General features: G+C 33.8%; 1 protein-coding gene across 1 annotated transcript; it reads right to left on the bottom strand.

Moving 5' to 3' along the window:
* Positions 1–1,565: 1,565 nt before the first annotated feature.
* On the bottom strand, positions 1,566–20,244 carry LOC117323280 (uncharacterized protein CCDC198-like). The gene is made up of 8 exons (XM_033878401.1): positions 20,147–20,244; positions 11,924–12,265; positions 9,086–9,174; positions 8,006–8,089; positions 5,701–5,808; positions 5,428–5,526; positions 4,673–4,754; positions 1,566–4,226 (listed from the first exon to the last, which is right to left on the bottom strand). Exons 2-8 carry the CDS (start codon positions 12,129–12,131, stop codon positions 3,982–3,984), a joined length of 915 nt encoding a protein of 304 aa, XP_033734292.1. The 5' UTR covers positions 12,132–12,265; positions 20,147–20,244; the 3' UTR covers positions 1,566–3,981.
* Between the last annotated feature and the right edge of the window lie 1,308 nt (positions 20,245–21,552).

Raw genomic sequence — 21,552 nt, forward strand, 5'->3', positions numbered from 1 at the left:
CTTTATTTATGATTTATTGTGTAATATATATATGAAACTCAAACATGCTTGGTATACAAAAATATGAAAATATTTCATCACAGAATGACAAATAAAATAATTTCCGTGATATCATCTCCCAGTTACCTGAAGGATATTTGCTACTTAACTTTCATTTAGAAAGAATGGGTTTCAAAACGGATATACAAGTGATCTGTCTGTTTTAATGTTCATTCTAAAAAAAAAGTTGTACAATCAAATAGAGCTATTTATGCGGACTTAATGACGCATTTTCTGTGAAATAATCCATAGTTCCATCCGACAAAACTGCAAATCGCATCAATGTCCGAATTTCATATTAATTTCAATGTTACGTCATATTATCGGTCCATGAATATTTTAACAGTTCGACAGAATGTCAAGATTGGAAAGCATTTCTGTCGTTCCTGATGTTACTACTGAATAACAATACAACAGGTTGATAGGTGTGTCTAAATAATATTTCCTAAAATTATCTAAACTTGTTATGGAGGGACCTATAGTTATGACAAGAATCGCAATAAACATATGTCCGTGGTAAAATAATTCATATCAACTTTATTTTCCACTTTGAATCTTAATCTTGAATCTTGAATATTTCCTCTTTAGCTTTGTATTTTATGCACAAAACATATAAGTTATGTAGATCAAATTTCATTTCCATTAATTTGCAAATAATGCTTGTTTTGAAAACACCATAAATAACACCGTTAAACGATACCGATGTTTTCATTCCACAATAAATCGCAACTGTAACTTTTTATAAAGATCCAGCTGGTTTATACAATACCATGAGGTATATAATACTTTTGTTATAAACTACTGTGCATATACATCAACAGGTGTCGCAAAACATATTTCATATTAATTATATATATATATTAACTATGTTTTCTATTGTGTCTATTATATATCATAAATAATACGGACGGACTTTATACAAATTAACACAACACTTCCTTAAAATCACATTAAGTAGAAAATTGATATACCCATTCTCTTGAAAATATAATGAATGGCAATTTGTATTATCATTTATTAATCGAATGTACATCTATATTTACTTTACAATTTATTCTGGCAACGTCTTTTAACATTTTCGTAGCTTCTGACGAGATTAAATGAAAGATTCATGACGAGTTGTTGGTGTGACGGATTCATCACATAGTAAGCATATGTTTGCAGACATTCGAAAGAAAAAAGTATTTCCAATCTGAAATAGAATCTAAAATGCGATATATTACTCCATGTATCTTTCTTTGGTGACGTCACAATGCACATGATGCTATGAAACACGATTGAAACGATGGGAATATACAGCCAATTACAGCTAAGATAAGGGTGTTTTCAATAAGTCTGTTAATAAAAAAAATCTGTTTACGAGTGTTATTTCGCTTTAGTTTTGTAATAAAATCCAAACAATTTTGAAAATTGATCCTGATTTTCTGAGATTACGAATGCAATGTTTACTAGTTGAATACATTGAACAGAGTCACTTTCCTAAATAATGGTATCATTGTAGTTTTTCTTCTTTTAGCTTTTTGTTTTGTTTTTTTCGTATTTTATATTTGCAGTTAAAAAGCATAGACAAAATTGGTCTGAAAATTGACTACTACAAAAGCCCTATTATACGATTTATAAGTTAGACTAAACAATTTGACAAGATCACTTCAACACAGAAATGCACACACCTATCTAAAGTAATAACTTTGACAATAATATATAAATACAAAGCACCATATCAATTGAATCAAATAAGTCAAACCTAATCTATGGAATTGCCACAATTTGATAATGAGGTTATAAATGTCATACAATGTGGACGCGTATGAACACTATTAAGTGTGTACTTTAGGAAACACGTGTGTATGGAAAATAAATTAAATATGTACACTAATAACTACTTATTTATAATAATCCTAAACATAATCAAAGTTCATTGCAATGCAATGTTGATTAACACATTTTAGGCAGTATAGTGTTTATCAATGATAAAACAAATAACATGGGCAGATCAAATACACGTAACTTTTGACAGTCGATTTTCATCATATCGCGGTGTCGAAATATCAAGGTACACTAATATCATTGTTCAGGTCCCTAGAGAAAAATAGAAAGTCTGGATATCTGATTTACTTGTTGAAAGATGCCATTGTACTTCGTTATCACAGGTTTTAATCTAAACATTGTCATTGTCATTAACACGAAGATAATAAAAGACAGATAATTGAAATAGACAGGTGACGTGAGAAACTACGCATAAACCTAATTAGTTATGCTTTTCCTGATGTCCAATTATCATAATTTCTGCTGTGTACAAACCACGTAATCACTATAATACTCCATTCTTCTTCAATGAAGTTTACTTATAAAGGAAAGTTAATGATGTGCAAATTGTTTATATTACATAAGTGATTTCTAGAAGACAGTTTCTCGAGTTTAAAACCCGCCGTCTTGACTGCAAATAATTGTTTTGACTGCATTGTGTATTAGCACAATCTTTCTGTTATATTTATGTAAGTGAATAGAGTAATATAACTATCTCTTTAGTGTTGCCATTACGTTAATCACCTAATTGTTTTATTGTTAAAACTCTGTATAAGGTGCAAGAAAACAATCATTGTTCTGGCGCCAGGCAGTGAATGTAAGATAAACTGACAGATATAGTACAAATATTCCACAATTGAATAAGAATTAAAATGAAATATTTATACCAGAGAAAAAATCAATATTATCAACGAACATGCTGATATCTAAAATCACAATTCAACCTGATTTACAAACACTCACATAAACACTGGCTTCATGTTCCAAGTTTTAATACTGTATCATCTTGTACTCTTACTCCACCTTATAAATACACTCACAAATCGCACTCGTCCAAATAACTTGGCTATCATATCAAAGAGTCTGTGGTAATACAGGCACTTCCGAAGGCTAATAAACATAGATACATCAGAGGCATATCATATTATTTACAACCTCTGAAACAAAATGTCTCTTACTACAGTTGATCCCAGCTCAACAGTTTATCCCATTTTTCTTAGAAAAGTAGCATATCAATATGTCACAAAAGCGTTAGGTATATATTGATATAATTCGTTCATTTTATTTATTTTATTGATGTATTCACTGTTTTACTGTTGAAATCAGGATTTATCAGAAACATGCATTTAATCAGGATAAAAGACTTAAATATTCCATACTATTACATCTTGAAACATTTTTTATACCTTAGACGTTATACTTAACCTCAACATTTTATCAAATTACTTTACATGACTTGATACCATATGATGTCCATAGGATAGTCAGGGAAAACTCTTTGACCTAAATTTGCAACTGAACATGTATAGCTTTATCAAACAATCAAAAGTTTGGTTGTCATTTATAACGTGTTTCCATACTAACGGTATTAGTTTACTCTTTTTGTTATAGACCAACATCTTCTGGCGTCTGACGCCCAAGTGCATACGTATAAAACAATAAGATTTGCTGATATTTTAATTCTTAAGCGTGGCTTAATCTGCATGAATTTGTAGATATATACTTGCAATGGTTTAAACGAAATATTTCCAACTGAAATGATAATGAAAAAGAATTATCCAGCTATGTTATGTTAAGAAAACAAACATATTACAAGATTGTTTTAGTTATGTAAGAAACTGTTCTGACGATAAGAACTCAAATTGATGATTATTTACATAGACCGGAAATCATTCCTTCAATAATTACATACGCGTACTTACCGATACATATCCGTTGCTATCATATAAACATTTCATCGAAAAAAATCTCAATAACTATTTCTTTAAAAAACGACTAAAAATATTATGATTATCCTACCTTGGAATCAGAAACTTTTATTATGTGAGCAGGGCCAGAAAAGGATGTTCCTTTCAGTTGAGCAATATGACACTTTAACAAATTATAATATACTCTATTGTGTGACACCATTTAGTGTCAGGAATCGAAGAAGTCGTCCGTCTCTTCTGGTAGCTGTGTCTGGCGAGGTGCTGATGCACTGGGCGGTTTTCTGTTATAAGCATTGTCGAAACTATCTACGGTACTAGCACTGGGGTAACGGTGACTAGTCGTATCTTGCATCTGCTTCTGAGGACTACATCGTCCTCCTGAGTAAACTCTGTCGCCCATATCAGATTGGTCTTCTCTTGCATTATTGTTGTCGCCATCTAACCAGGAATCGACTGTCAATAGGTAATGAGTGCACATTTAGTCATCACGCAGCACCATCCATTATTAATTTCATGATATTATACACGGCAAGTTATTATTGCCGCTGTGCTATACCTAAGGTTGTTCTGCTTAATTGATCTGAATTATTCACTATATACCTATTCACTTTATCCACACAACATCGCAGAGGGAACATTAACATTTAGAATACGGTGATTGCAATGGGATTACTGATATGTCAAACATTATAGTTTGGTATGTAGTTGTGTGTGAAATTCACAGATAAAATCATGCATTACGATTTTGCAGGTAAAATTCACATTATATAGGATTCTACAATGGTTGATTCTTGGTCAGCAAGCTAACTTAAAGATTTATCAGATACTGATGGATGTCAATGACAACAATATAACATACATTTCAAAATGTCAAATACCACGTCTCAAATCTGACTTACCATCGTCAGCGTTATAATGGTCATCTTTTTCTACCTCCAAAATGCCTAGGTCTGCTTGTTCAGCTTGCTTCATTCGTTGGGCCTAATAACAACAATTACACATATACAGGCGGATCGAACTAAATAACGAATATCGACCTACGAGTGCTGAGATTGATATGTTGTAAGCCTCATAATGAAGGATTTGAATTTTGCCAGACATATTGTATTATTTTTCAATATAATCCCTTTCAGTTTTGAAATAGATGAAAGTCTGATGAAGCGAGATCAGGTGAATAAGGCGGATGCTAAATAAATTCAATCGTGAATGGCAGCCATGGCAATTACAGACTCTTTTACCCTAACCTTAACCGATTTTATCCATTTGGCAAAAGCCGCTTGTCTTGTTTATTTTAGAGTGCTACCTCGTCGATATAAACTAACCTAATGAGACCAGTCATTGGGTACACGGCCCTATATAGTCAGAGAATAGTATGACTTAAAAAGAACATCCTTGAGTACCTCAATACCTTCAATACGAGGCTCACATCATATTAATCATTCCTTGTACGTCAACTACTACAGGGCACTTAAATGGACATTAAGATATGTACATGGTTTTGATTCTCGGCAATTAGGTTTGTGTTTGTAGATTTATAATTGATTTAAGGACCTGAAATGATTTAACACTAAGTGCTGAGTTCTAGAACATCTTCTTACAATAGTTTGCCGACTGATTGGTATCAATGCTTTGTATTTGTAGGTTAACTACGAACCTTTTCCCTGGCCCTCTTGGCACGTTCTTCTCGTATTTTCTGTTTCTCTTTTATTTCATTCAGTTTTGCAAGTCGTAATGTCTCCGCCGACTGCATTTTCTGTAAAGTCAAATTATATATGTATTGAAATTGATTTTTTTTTCTTAAACAAATTGTACTGAATATTTCGATATAAATTAAAACATATTTATCTATATCATACAATGTGTTCATTAAGATATAAAGAATTGTCTTTAATTAACATCCTAACGATATAAGAAACATTATTCTAACCGACTGTTCTTGTTCCTGCAATTGTTGTAATTCAAAATCTTTAGCTGCCATCAGCTCTCGTCGTCGCTTAGAAGACTTTCTTGAAGCACTCACTTTACGTTGCAATTCCTGTATTATGAAACAGATGGATTTAAAATAAAATACAAATAAAGTTTTTTTAATATTAAGGTTTTTACGCAAATTCGTTTTACGCAAAGAGATAGTTTTGGAAATGTATAAATACGAATTAAAGATCACTGTAAGATGTACTCTCTCCTTACTGAGATACCTATGTATCTCTCTTGTTTATACATATTTTTAAAATGTTCAACTTCATACAAAACGCATAAAAAATACAAAATTAGTAATGATATTGCTTTGATCACATAATTGCAAGAATCATGTGCATCATGTGCTGTGACCTTTAAACCGAAAGTAAGTCAATGATATATGGTTATATATCTCTTTATTAGGAAAGAACTATCAATTCAGTCACTGTCATTGAAAACAAATATGTGCATTCACAGATAAGGTCATGTTGGATATACGAGATAAGGGAGAAGTCACTAGGGATATAGATATTCACTACTGCCTGTCTTATATCGAACGAGAATGGGTGAAAGTCGTCTTGGATTAATTACTTGATAAATAGGTATGTATGAGTCGTTATGAGGTAACCAATTTTCCTTTTAAAAAGTATACTTATCATTCCTTAATTTGCATGGCGAGCGTCGTCGATGAAGCACAAGACGCTTACTCCTCTGGAGCACTTAGTCCATGTACAGGATTTCAGGATGTCCATGCGAATTTATTTTGTTCTATGTATTTTGAAAATGTTTAATCGATTTTGAGTTTGAATTATTGTTTTATTTATTTTGACGATATTCTTTGTTATTTCATTGTTTCAAAGAAATGTTTTTAGCAAATGTTAATAATAATGAATATAGAAATACATCTAAAGCTGTAGTGCTGTAGCTATGGCCAATGAATGATATTCGATACCAGAATAGTGAGGCCTCTTTGTCAGATTTATGTATCATTATACGACCGTAATATTAATTATTAATAGAATATACCTTTGGTCGGACGGCATCGTATCCACTAAAAGCTTTGCACGATAAAAGCATTTAAATGTTTAATGGGTAGTCTAGAGTGGTCAATATTTGGTCTTTACTTATATAGGTAAAGTTAAATCTCTCACAATACACAAAAATCAATAACGGTCGGCACACTCTAATTATCGTAGTTTATCACTTATCAGTACGTGTCCAAATGAATTATCCATATATGTACATTGACAACGTTATTCAAAACAAGATGGTTATTCCATAAACGTTTCTCAAAATTTAATAGTAATATCAAGTTCAATGTTTCTTTGCAATAGTAGAATTTGTCAGGTTTTGTTTTTTATATACGGTACTACATGTGTGTATTAATTTGTAAATAAGCTTGTGAGACTTGGTACACATGCAGTCTGACCGTTATTATACGTAGACGTGTATTCAAGTACCAATATTCGCCGTGATCAATAATTCATGGGTATATACACACCAGACACGATCTCTATGTTGAAATGTGCTACAATCAACAACGATCACCACAATAGATCAGAAAGTCCCACCCATTGATTCGCATTTCCTCGATATGTCAATGTTAATGAAACGTTCATGAAAGTGTGAACTCTACATCACAAAGCTCCATAAGCGATATCAATTGTTTGAACAGACTTTCTCATGGATTAAATAATCATAGAGTCACTACATCCTGTCCATACACTGTATCTAATATAAATATTTCAGTATTTTTCGCCAACAATATGCTAAGGTTACTTTAAAAAGTTCCTTCAAAAAACCTTCAAAAATGTTCATCTGGATTGATGTATTTTGATAAGCCAGAAAAATTGGTATTATGATTAAAGATATGGCGGAGAGGGGGATAATAGATTTATCTAACTACGTGATCATAATGTTGTGGCTTTTTGGGGTGATTCACCTGATGCCCTCTGTTTTTATGCGACTGATGTGGATCTAAGCCATTTTTTTTTTACCACCGGTTACTTAATGAATAAAAATGACGTGTTGCCAACATAACAACACTTGAAATTGTTATCTTTCCCTTTCTGTCGAACCTACTCTTTCTTTTTTCCATTGATTTCCGGTCTGCCGAAATGTCACTAAAACCCACTTTTGAAAACCAATATCCTTCACTGACATTACTCGATTTTACTATAAGAAGTAAAAAGTGTAGAAGAGAAATGAAATAAGCTAAGTAAATATGTAGATTTTCACACATCATAATGCTATGTACAAACAAATCAACACGATACCTTATCACGTTTTTCATCTGCAATCCTTTGTTTTTCTTTTAGAAGCTCCGGGGTTAGTATCGGCATGTTCAAGGGTTCCAGTCGCTAGAACAGAGTCATCATTGAATATCAATGAAAGTGGCAACTGCAGGTCAAATATCGGTTCAATTAGTAGACGTGCAAAGAGAACTTCTGTTTTTATAATAAACATGTGTAAATATTTGTGTTAGTGGATATAGCGCTTACTCCTTTGTGATAATATATAACCAGTAACTTTTCTTCAAAATGTATATATTTAAAGGGACATTGGTTATATAACAAACGGTAGTGTGATAGTCTGCCTAGGCCTGACAGTTAATTGACTCTTCTTTTAAAAGCATCTTGCATAAATATCATGGTTCACGTATTATGGACACTTCATACAAAGACGCTATGGGATTTTAATCCGGGAAAATCAACTCTGATTCATAAAACTGACTTAAATAACCGACAACAAATACACCAGTACCCATTGTTATCGATTGTTATCGTGAATAACATGGTTACTTTTGTCAGTGAATTAGAGTGTGGGGGCATTATAATTTCACCACCACCCGAGTTGAATTTCAGACGTAAAGACGTATTAACTACATATACATGTTTTCTGTTGGAATTTCGATAACATCTTACATTAAAAACCCCTATACGCTATCGTCCTTTCTAATAATTATTTGAGGATAGATAAAGTTTAACGTTATATCTAGTTATCACGAGTATGTTGCTATTGCTTAATGAACACGCAAAAGGAATGTGTATCTATATAATTTAATCGGCTGGTACAATCCCTGTGTAAGACGAGTTTTTAAGCTCAACATGTTATCAAGTACAAATAAAGACCATTATTATTATTATTATTAATCTACTTTTACTGATGGGCGTATTTCTCTTGGAAATAGTATATAGATCACTCCAATGTACCAGTAAATCAGCCTATCAAAAGTAACGTTACAAACAGTGACGTCATTTCTAACATCATAAGCTGATGACATAATTGTTTAAACCAATGAAAATGTTTGTTACAGGAAAGATTAGATTATATTATATATAACATGGTATGCTTACCTTTAGCTTCATTGGAGGATGTTTGGCTATCAGGCTGTTCTTCTCCTCTCCATCCATCCCCACAGCAAAGCTAATACTCTTTGGGAAGGCTGGAACAACATAAAAACAAATCACTTACAACATTGATAAAATATCATCATAATACCAATGCATCTCTATTTTATACTTAATTGAAGACAACATGATGTCCTTGAAGAACTTCTGAAAGAAAGAAAGAAAAAAAAGAAAGAAAGATATTTTAACGATGAACGATAAAAAAACTATTTTCTAAAAATCAAGGAAATAGTGTACAGCAATATACATGCTAAAATCAAAGAAGCGATAAAAGAAAGGATTATATTTCGTACAATATTCGGAATTGTTATGCAATGCAAGCAACACATAATACATGTATGTTCGATGCTATCATAACATGAATGCATATAGTGCTATTATTATATTATGTCTGAAACTGTAGTCGAAAATGAAATCAATCATTTTACTTGATATCTAGCTTCCCTATAACCATAAATCAATTATAACTATGTATCTCAACATGACCGTTCATTTACAACAGATTGTCAACAGCAAAACAGATTAAATCATATGTTCATGATCGATTCACTGGATAGGTATGGTACACGAAAACATGAACATTTGTGCGATACCTCAGGCGGCGATTTTGTGTTTTAATCAAAACGAGTGCATCGACCCTTCCTTCTATTGATCAAGTAAAACGGGTAGGTCCATTAAAGAATAATTGTCCTAAGAATATAAAAAGTTATGGGCGAAAGACCTAGATGGCATACAAGCAAATTGAAGAACTGGAGGTACATCTGGAGTACCCACTTTACATGGAAGAGAAAACTAGAAATATCAACATCAATTTACAAAAATTAATCTTAAAATCTTATTTTTTATCAAATAAGTTGCTGTATATGTAGTTACACGCGAAGAAATCAAATGGTGGGGAAATGGAATAATTGGTTAAGATTTGTCTGAATTGAAATGTGGCTTTTAATACATTGATTATATACGCTCAACTACAGAACAAAGTGGTGTGGTGTCAAAGGAGACAACATAGAAAACCAAATTAGAACTGTGCCCGGAGCATCGCTTACATTATTTAATTAGCAAAACATATATCTCTACTGCACTGAATTTAGTGTTAAAAAGTATTCTGTTTCGATAATGTAAAATGCCGCATGGTACACATAATCTGGCAAAGGTGTCATGGCGTGTTACGAACGCTTTATAAATTCTCAAGCAATGCACTCTTTATTGGATTATTGCCACATACATACCCAAACCACAATGTGCTGTTGATTATTAGAAAGCTGTGTGTAACATGTTCTGTAATATGTACATGGGTTCTTTCTCTTTTAATCTGAAGTCTGGTTTATTAGCCAAACACATTGACAGCCAAACTCGTTATGTTGTATAGGGTGCATAGATTGGCAATGGGTAAACATTATTACGATCCACACACATTTGTAGAATTTCCTTCAGTAAAGTTAATACCTTACGTTATAAAAAAAAACGCATTCATCAACATCATGAATTTCAATCTCATCAACTATGACCTTTTTACAGAGGGAATATATGTTAATTCGGTTAAAGTCACTTTAAATCTTCGGACACTCTTGAACATGTCTTTGTGTGCATTTCTATATATGTCGCATTTGCAAATCGCTGTAGACTCTAATATCCTATAATTATCTCAGTATCTACGTCCCAGTAAACTGTAACGGTTGTCTAAAATACTACATAAGGTACCTGGATGTATTTGAGTTCAAATATACCAGCCATTGACTCTACTATAACATAATGTATTCCGGTCTTACCCAAGTCCCTGTAGACTAGCTAGCTTATACAATGTGTCTGTCTTTTAGTTCCGGTAGACTTACATCTAGCAGCTGTCTTCTGCCTTGTTTGATTTTATGGAAGTATTCGAATACTATTACATTGTCAATGCTATTTGCGGTCTTATTCTTGATATATTTCCTTATTCTTTTTATAAGGAATTAGAAGTATTAACTCTGTAATGATTATGAGTTGACAATTGTGTGTGATCGTGAGATATTTTTAAATCAGTATCCTCAAAATCGAAAGTCAACATGAGCTGAAACAGTACACATATGGATACCTGAGAACAGGCGTGTCACGTAAATGTTTCCAATTAGCCCACACACGTTTTAACGCATTATAGGATTTCATCAAGATAAATTTATCCTTTAACCATAATTTACTTCTTTTCTTTTCTTGTTATCCATTTATCGAGAGAGGTGTTCAATATTAACATGAAGAATTGTCCATGTGTATAGAACTTAGTATATGCCCATATTAACATAAAATATTTCAATTAGCGGTAAAAATTATTGGTCAATATCCAATTGAAGCATTTATTAACAAAGAGCCAATACAGTTATTGGTCAATATGAAGTAGTCAGGAACATTGAAATAAAACTACGACAATGATTGGTCAATATAAAGTAGTCAGACACATTGAAATAAAACTACAACAATGATTGGTCAATATAAAGTAGTCAGAAACATTGAAATAAAACTACAACAATGATTGGTCAATATGAAGTAGTCAGGAACATTGAAATAAAACTACGACAATGATTGGTCAATATGAAGTAGTCAGAAACATTGAAATAAAACTACGACAATGATTGGTCAATATGAAATACTTAGTAGTCAGAAACATTGAAATAAAACTACGACAATGACTGGTTAATATTAACCTCAATCTTAAATAACAATTACATTGTACCTGTAACAGTGATTGGTAAGGATTAATCTGGAGTCGTCAATGATATGAAATGGTAACATTGATTGGTCCATAAGACTTACCTGGTTGATTGTTTGTGATGACATCATTTCGGTTGTCATTTGTGTCCGTGCTGTTCTTGATCTGTTTATTCCTTGCGTTATTTTCGTTCACTGCTGGGGGGTGGCCATTGGATAAATTTTTGGTTTCTTGTGGTTTAGGTTTGTCACGTGGTGTGTTTGTGGCTCCTCCCTCTTCGCCATTAACAAGGTGGGACGGCCCACAACCCATGTCGAGGCTCTGGTTTTAGACAGGTGATGATACGATGTTAGAATCTGGTGACTGTGGTTATTTACAAAGTTATCCGCACAGTGACAATAAGCGTGACATGGTGATGGGTAGGCCTGTTTACAACCGACGAAAGTCTGAAAACGTAACAAATCGTGGTCTGAATGTCATGATAATCAAATGCGTTACATAAACCTGAAAGAAAGTGAAGGAAATGTCATAACATCAGACCTCGAGATCCACCAACGAAATGTCCAAAACTGACTGTCAAATTTCCACAGATGGAGATGAACTGTGAACCTTAACAACGTATTTTTTGTGAATTATCAACAGATCCAAATATAAGGAAGACAGGTTTTATCACACTATGAATATCATAAAAGAAGGTGAAGAGAAATTGAAAAGTTTCATTTTCATCATCCACAAAGAACAATACCTTAGTTCTATAGCGAAAGGTAGGTTTAAGGTAAACGTTTTGAAGTATCGCGACTCGATCACACAGCAACCAAGTTTTTTTATGACATCCGATAATGAGTGTTATTTAAACACCTTCTTTATATGTTTTCCCTTTAAAATAACATTACTTTGCAATGGTCTTACCCTAGCAACAATTGTATTGTAGAACAAAATGCTGTTTTAAACAACCAGTAAAAATCTATTTAAACAAACCTCCAGGCATCATGAAAAGCTATGTATTTCAAATCAATGCAGCAAACAAAACTGTCGATATTTAAATTGTTCCTTAAACATAAAAACATCAAACAGATATTAGTTTGCTTTAGTACGAACAATTAAATATTGAGCGTGTCAGCCACTAAATCCAATCAACAAAGCATATTTTACATAATGAATCGAAGGAACTGTATTTGAATAGGGTATAAGAAAACTACGGTATCTAAATACCGAAATAATCCTATAACTGTGTCTACAAAACCAATAACCCAGTAACTATATCTACATACCTAGTAACCCAGTAACTGTGTCTACAAAACAAATAACCCAGTAACTGTGTCTACAAGACTAATAACCCAGTAACTGTGTCTACAAAACTAATAATCCAGTAACTATATCTACAAACCTAGTAACCCAGTAACTGTGTCTACAAAACTAATAACCCAGTGACTGTGTCTTTAAGACCAATAACCCAGTAACTGTGTCTACAAGACTAATAACCCAGTATATGTGTCTACAAAAGTATAACCCAGTAACTGTATCTACAAACCTAATAATGCAGTAACTGTATCTACAACCCTAGTAACCCAGTAACTGTGTCTACAAAACCAATAACCCAGTAACTGTATCTACAAACCTAATAACCAAGTTACTATATTTACAAAACTAATAACCCAGTAACTTTGTCTACAAAACAAATAACCCAGTATCTGTGTCTACAAGACCAATAACCCAGTAACTGTATCTACAAACCTCGTAACCCAGTAACTGTGTCTACAAAACCAATACCCCAGTAAATGTGTCTACAAAACAATAACCCAGTAACTCTGTCTACAAAACTAATAACCCAGTATCTGTGTCTACAAAACTAATAACCCAGTATCTGTGTCTACAAGACCAATAACCCAGTAACTGTATCTACAAACCTCGTAACCCAGTAACTGTGTCTACAAAACCAATAGCCCAGTAAATGTGTCTACAAAACCAATTACCCAGTATCTGTGTCTACAAGACTAATAACCCAGTATATGTGTCTACAAAACCAATAACCCAGTGACTCTGTCTACAGGACTAATAACCCAGTATATGTGTCTACAAAACCAATAACCCAGTAACTGTGTCTACAGGACTAATAACCCAGAAACTGTGTCTACAAAACCAGTAACCCAGTAACTGTGTCTACAGGACTAATAACCCAGAAACTGTGTCTACAAGACCAATAGCCCAGAAACTGTGTCTACAAGACCAATACCCCAGTAACTGTGTCTACAAGACTAATAACCCAGAAACTGTGTCTACAAGACCAATACCCCAGTAACTGTGTCTACAAGACTAATAACCCAGAAACTGTGTCTACAAGACCAATACCCCAGTAACTGTATCTACAAACCTGGTAACCCAGTAACTGTATCTACAAACCTAATAACGCAGTAACTGTATCTACAACCCAAGTAACCCAGTAACTGTGTCTACAAAACCAATAACTCAGTATATGTGTCTACAAAACCAATATCTACAAACCTAATAACCAAGTTACTATATTTACAAAACTAACAACCCAGTAACTCTGTCTACAAAACTAATAACCCAGTATATGTGTCTACAAAACCAATAACCCAGTATCTGTGTCTACAAAACCAATAACCCAGTAAATGTGTCTACAAAACCAATAACCCAGTAACTGTGTCTACAAGACTAATAACCCAGAAAATGTGTCTACAAGACCAAAAACCCAGTAACTGTGTCTACAAAAACCAATAACCCAGTAACTGTGTCTACAAAACAAATAACCCAGTAACTGTATCTACAAACCTCGTAACCCAGTAACTGTGTCTACAAAACCAATAACCCAGTAAATGTGTCTACAAACCTGGTAACTCAGTAACTGTGTCTACAAACCTAGTAACCCAGTAACTGTATATACAACCCTAGTAACCCAGTAACTGTCTATATCACCAATAACTCAGTAACTGTGTCTACAAAACTAATAACCCAGTATATGTGTCTACAAAACCAATAACCTAGTAACTGTGTCTACAAGACTTATAACCCAGTAACTGTGTCTACATGACCAATAACCCAGTAACTGTCTACAAAAACAATAACCCAGTAACTGTGCCTACAACCCTAGTAACCAAGTAACTGTGTCTTCAAACCTATTGACCCAGTAACTGTGTCTACAAAACTAATAACCCAGCAACTGTGTCTACAAGACTACATCACTTTACCTAGTAACATCTAGTAAATACACCACTTTACCTAGTAACATTTAGTAGCTACATCCCTTAACCTAGTAACATCTAGTAACTACGTCCCTAAACCTAGTAACATCTAGTTACTTCATCACTTTACCTAGTAACATCTAGTAACTACATCACTTTACCTAGTAACATCTAGTAACTACATCACTTTACCTAGTAACGTCTAGTTACTTCATCACTTTACCTAGTAACATCTAGTAACTACATCCCTAAACCTAGTAACGTCTAGTTACTTCATCACTTTACCTAGTAACATCTAGTAACTACATCACTTTACCTAGTAACATCTAGTAACTACATCACTTTACCTAGTAACATCTAGTAACTGCATCACTAAACCCAGTAACATATAGTTACTTCATCACTTAACCCGGTAACACAATGTAACTAAATCGTCTAACCTAGTAGCATCTAGTAACTACATCACTTAACCTAGTAACATCTAGTTACTTCATCACTTTACCTAGTAACATCTAGTAACTACATCACTTTACCTAGTAACATCTAGTAACTACATCACCAAACCCAGTAACATATAGTTACCTCATCACTTAACCCGGTAACACAATGTAACTAAATCGCCTAACCTAGTAACATCTAGTTACTACATCACTTAGCCGGTAACACAATGTAACTAAATCGCCTAACCTAGTAACATCTATGATCTATAGAACTACAGTGTAAACTAAGTAGCATATTATGTGTATCAGACTGGACATTATAACATCAATGTCGCGAGCCAGAATCGATAAGACTTGTGTTTGGTGAGTCCAAAGAGGTCATATTTGTACATATAAGGCCGATAATTCGAGATCCTAGTGAGTTTTGTTTTCGTAGAAACACTTGTTTACTGTCAGCGGATACGTGACTACGTTTTAGACTACAAGTAAAATCAATCCATTAACCAAATCAATATCGAATCAAATAGAGCGCTGAACAGAATCCGTATGCCACAATTACACTTACATACCGATGTAATTATAGACAACTTATAAATCTATTCGTTTAGCTAGATTTTTGTTCCAATTCTAATGGACCATTCCAAACGACTACGATATCCAGGACCCAGTTTCAGACAAAACATTATATATCCAATCTTGAAAATTGGATACGCTTCGTTTAAAGTCTAATAAAACCCACTATATTCCTCTCCTTCCCTGTGTTTCTCGGCTGGACACACTTTGTTTAGAGACTATTTTAAAAGTATTGTGTTGTTTCCTTTCACTATGTTCCACAGCCGTGATGTGTGACTATGGATATTCACGTTTGACAACGCTGGCACAATAGATAGAATTAATTGTTATAAACAAGGCCAATAAGTAGGTTTCTGTGATCTCAACCAGATACATATCAAAAGACTTTTTGTTATAATGAAGTTTGCCATGGTCGAATTTTTTGTGATTATATCATGAGGTTTTAGTAAGTCGAATGTGATGAGGATATAAGGTTGGATATGGTCGAATGTGGTAAGGATATAAGGTTGAACATGGTCGAATGTGGTAAGGATATAAGGTTGAACATGGTCGAATGTGGTGAGGATATAAGGTTGAACATGGTCGAATGTGTTGAGGATATAAGGTTGAACATGGTCGAATGTGGTGAGGATATAAGGTTGAACATGGTCGAATATGGTGAGGATATAAGGTTGAACATGGTCGAATGTGGTGAGGATATAAGGTTGAACATGGTCGAATATGGTGAGGATATAAGGTTGAACATGGTCGAATGTGGTGAGGATATAAGGTTGAACATGGTCGAATGTGGTGAGGATATAAGGTTGAACATGGTCGAATGTGGTAAGGATATAAGGTTGGATATACATGTACTCGATTGTGGTGAGGATATAAGGTTGGATATGGTCGAATGTGGTGAGGATATAAGGTTGAACATGGTCGAATGTGTTGAGGATATAAGGTTGAACATGGTCGAATGTGGTAAGGATATAAGGTTGAACATGGTCGAATGTGGTGAGGATATAAGGTTGAACATGGTCGAATGTGTTGAGGATATAAGGTTGGATATGGTCGAATGTGGTGAGGATATAAGGTTGAACATGGTCGAATGTGTTGAGGATATAAGGTTGAACATGGTCGAATGTGGTAAGGATATAAGGTTGAACATGGTCGAATGTGGTGAGGATATAAGGTTGAACATGGTCGAATGTGGTGAGGATATAAGGTTGAACATGGTCGAATGTGGTGAGGATATAAGGTTGAACATGGTCGAATGTGGTGAGGATATAAGGTTGAACATGGTCGGATGTGGTGAGGATATAAGGTTGAACATGGTCGAATGTGGTGAGGATATAAGGTTGAACATGGTCGAATGTGGTGAGGATATAAGGTTGAACATGGTCGGATGTGGTGAGGATATAAGGTTGAACATGGTCGAATGTGGTGAGGATATAAGGTTGAACATGGTCGGATGTGGTGAGGATATAAGGTTGAACATGGTCGAATGTGGTGAGGATATAAGGTTGAACATGGTCGAATGTGGTGAGGATATAAGGTTGAACATGGTCGGATGTGGTGAGGATATAAGGTTGAACATGGTCGAATGTGGTGATCTCATGAGAAGGTGTGATATGGTAAATGGTGTTTGGGTATCACAGATGAGCTGTTAGAACATTATGAAAGCTAATATTTTAAACTTAGTGGGTGTGTTAAAATCATAAAAATAAGACAAATATGATATTTTATTGATTTCTATCGCCATTCGTGTCGCGTTTAAGCACTTGTATTACAGAGTCGGGACCTTCGAGTTTTAATTAAACTCTTTAATCGTGCATTTTAAATTTGCGTTCTGTATGCACTCTTTTATCTGATACGTTACGGGGGATCATTTATATTTTTTCTGACAATGTACTTTGTGTTTGTATTATTATCTAAATCGTGAGTCATATTCGTGATATAACTATCCATTTTAGTATCAATCATAACTGAGTAGTGTTTTTTTCAATAACATAGCGTGTTGGCGTATTCGGATTTCATTTCTCCTACTCTTGTCGTGCTTCGACAATAGAATGGATGTTAAAAGGAATATATTTCACACTAATCATCACGTGATAACTTAAGTAGTCAATTTCTCATTCTCACTGACATGCAACGTCACAAAATTGCTTTATCTACTAAATCATTAGACCTATTGGATAACGTGCATTTTACATAGCAGCATGATATTTATGGATTTTGTAATAGATATATAATGTACATACAAAACCAACAGTTGATTACTACGAATCAGGCGACGATGATGTAATTACGGGCCGACTTTTTTATGGCCCCGTCGCCGTACGACCTTTAGGTGTTGAGAGTATGCATTATAAACCTGTACCGGAAATCAAACAATTCAACACAAATGCCACCGATATACGGTCGTCTATATGTGCAGTATACATAGTCATACTTCTGTCATGCTAAGCGATTAAATAATGTGTTATATTTAAACTGCATTGTGTGGATAATCTTTCTTTGCGTAATTATCTTTCATTATCACCTTAAATATTTTCTCGTTTTTTTTAGATTCAGTCTGCCTAAATATTTCCTCTACTTACCCTTCCACTGGCTTCTAATCGTGTCAATATATTTATATCATTTTCATTTCACACTCAAAGATGTGAGTGAGATATAGAGAACGTATTTCACCTGTCTCCGCTTTGAACGCTGAATTTGATCTACAAATGTCGGTGTCCCCCCTTTCTGATTACTGCATCATAAATCACGAATGATGACTCAATATTGTCACAAATACATATATGTGTATGATGTTTTGTTATAGTGTATTATACTTTCTTAAAACTTATCATTTGGTCTTTTTTTTGTGGAGCGAATGATTTAGTTAGGTGGCGTGTTCCTGTCTGGATTATTGTCGTCCTTTTTAATTATTTTATTATAACAATGAAGCTAAGCAGCTCTAATGAATTCGATTGCGGTGAGACATTGCAGATCTACTCTTGTCTAACTTTTTTTAAAAATATCAGTATGTATCACTAATATCAATGTAATTTATTAAACGGGTATTTTATTCAATGAGTAGCCGTCCTACTCATTTTTACTTTATTAAAAGTAATGCTCCCCGCTCACTGAGATTTCGACCGGATTAGGTCGGGATATTTTCGGCTTTATTATCGTGAGTAATCAACATAAACAAACACATGCCACTCCAGCAGTATTTGTCTGTGATCCGCCGACGTTTTAAAGTGAACTTTAATCAATCATGATACCATTAACTATTAAATTTCCACTGGAGGCAAACACTTTCTTTTCTAGCTCGGTAAAATAAAGAACAAGAAAAAGAATAATAATCAGGTCAATGTAAAAATGGAATAAGAGATCGATCGAGCAGGTGGGAGGGGGAGGGGTAGGACTGGGGGGTACGTAATGCTTGGAGAGAGAGGGGGTGGGGGGGGGGGGGGGGCTGAAGTATAAAAACACTTCTAAATCGTCAGATCTACTAATGGCTTGGGTCAAACTGAACTGACACGATCACGATTATAATACCTCAATGGATATTTGTCTGAATGGCTGTTTTAAAAATCAATAATAAACAACACAAAGGCATTGCGTGATAGGTGAACTGTAGAGATATTATCAATATACGTGATATATATATATATAGGCATCTAATGATATAATCTCGTTCTTAGTGAAATACCAGGTCGTCTGTGATATACGTTCGTAAGGGTGGTATATAGTCTATATCATAAATGGAGACCTATGCTACCTGGTCTTACCTACATATTTATATTAATTACCAGATATCAATGTTCTGTTTTGAAATTACATAAAAATGTTATTAATAAGTTTGATTTGTGAAAGACCCGTCACTGATCGGTAGCATTAAACAAGAAGTACAGTACATACATGTATGTGTGTAAAGCAGGTATATATTGGTATAGTCAGAGTATTATATATATATACTGTACACATGATTCCGACCCAATCAATGACTACTGTACAGCATTATAGTATTGTTATCGACACAAAAATCAACCAAATGTAGCCTAAGGTAGCCATTACTGAAAATAGTATAAAAACATGAGACATATTTGGTGTTATGGGAATAGAATAAATGGCCATTACTAACCTGAGTCTGAACGTGGAGTCTGTGTGTTCTGCCCGGCACAGGTAAACACAGATAATCTATAGGAAATGGTATGTCACATTTCATCGAGTTCAACTCGGGTGCCCGGCATACGTCACGGGTGTAGCTTGGCGACGTGTAAACATTTCACGGTGTGGGCCAGGCTAAGTAGACATTTAAACTTTATGAATTAAAAGGCCCCTACGTCTCATGTCTCAATACCGTGTACGTGGTACACAAATTTAAATGTATCTATCGCAATAGTCTACATGAATAGTAAATTGAACATTCTGGACGTTTTATGTAATACATTTGGTGTGAGGATACAGAGCAATTAATATCATATTACTTACTCATATAATATATCCAACAATTTTCCGGGCAGCAATTAATTCTCATTCAATAATAAGCCTAGGATGGAAATTACTTTTGCATAACACTGAGTTCAAAGCATTTTATATATATAAAAAAGAAAAAGAAAAAAAAATATGATCATATTATATTATATTCAATAAAATTGAAAACCAGCCATACTACATGTATACATACGAACTATATACACATACTACTAACTTTAGTAATATATTTGACTTGTTACAGTGTATATTGAATATGATATTCACTTTGCTATCTAAGTCATGTTTATTGAACTTATATTTTATTTATATTTATATTTTATTGCTGAAGAAATATACATACGAGTATATTCATGTTTTAAATTGATAAAAAATACTATTTGTCGGAGGTGTAGCTTTAAAAGATACCAATAAATTAGATGTAAATTGAAGGTACTGGTATGGCATACGAAATCGTGTTTGTCATCTTATATCTTAATGTTGTTTTCTAATGTATTTATATATCTTTATATCTTATTACAACTGCTGTCATTTGTAAATACCGTTGTATACATGTTTATGAAAAAGGACGTTTATAAGTTATACAACATTTCCAATTCCTTTTGAATATTTTAAAATAAAATATGTTTATGTGTTCATTGTTGAAGTGCGTCACATTCTCGGCGCTCTTTTAAAACTACCAGTGAGATTCTTAATCGTATATAAAAGAGAGAAGAAAAACGTTAGAAAATCTATATCAATGGTTTTCTTATAACAGCCACGCACACAATGCTTAAAGATCGATAAAACAAATAAAACTTGGAATTTTACTTTTTACATTTTAAATGATTCAGCCGTGGATGTTTCATGTATGGATACTGTCACTAGGTTTACAGATCCGTAAAACTACTCGCCAGGAAGGAAATAAAATCCCACGCTAGGCAGAAAATCATTAAGTAGTCTGGCGTTCTTAGTGTAAAATGTGTCAGTAGCTTGTTCATAAATGGTCTCCGCGTTTTTTGTTTTTGTTTTTTTGTTGTTTTTTTTTTTTTGTTTTTTTTGGGGGGGGGGTTC

The sequence above is a fragment of the Pecten maximus genome, chromosome 3 (assembly GCF_902652985.1).
Source record: "Pecten maximus chromosome 3, xPecMax1.1, whole genome shotgun sequence".
NCBI classification, from domain to species: Eukaryota; Metazoa; Mollusca; class Bivalvia; order Pectinida; family Pectinidae; genus Pecten; species Pecten maximus.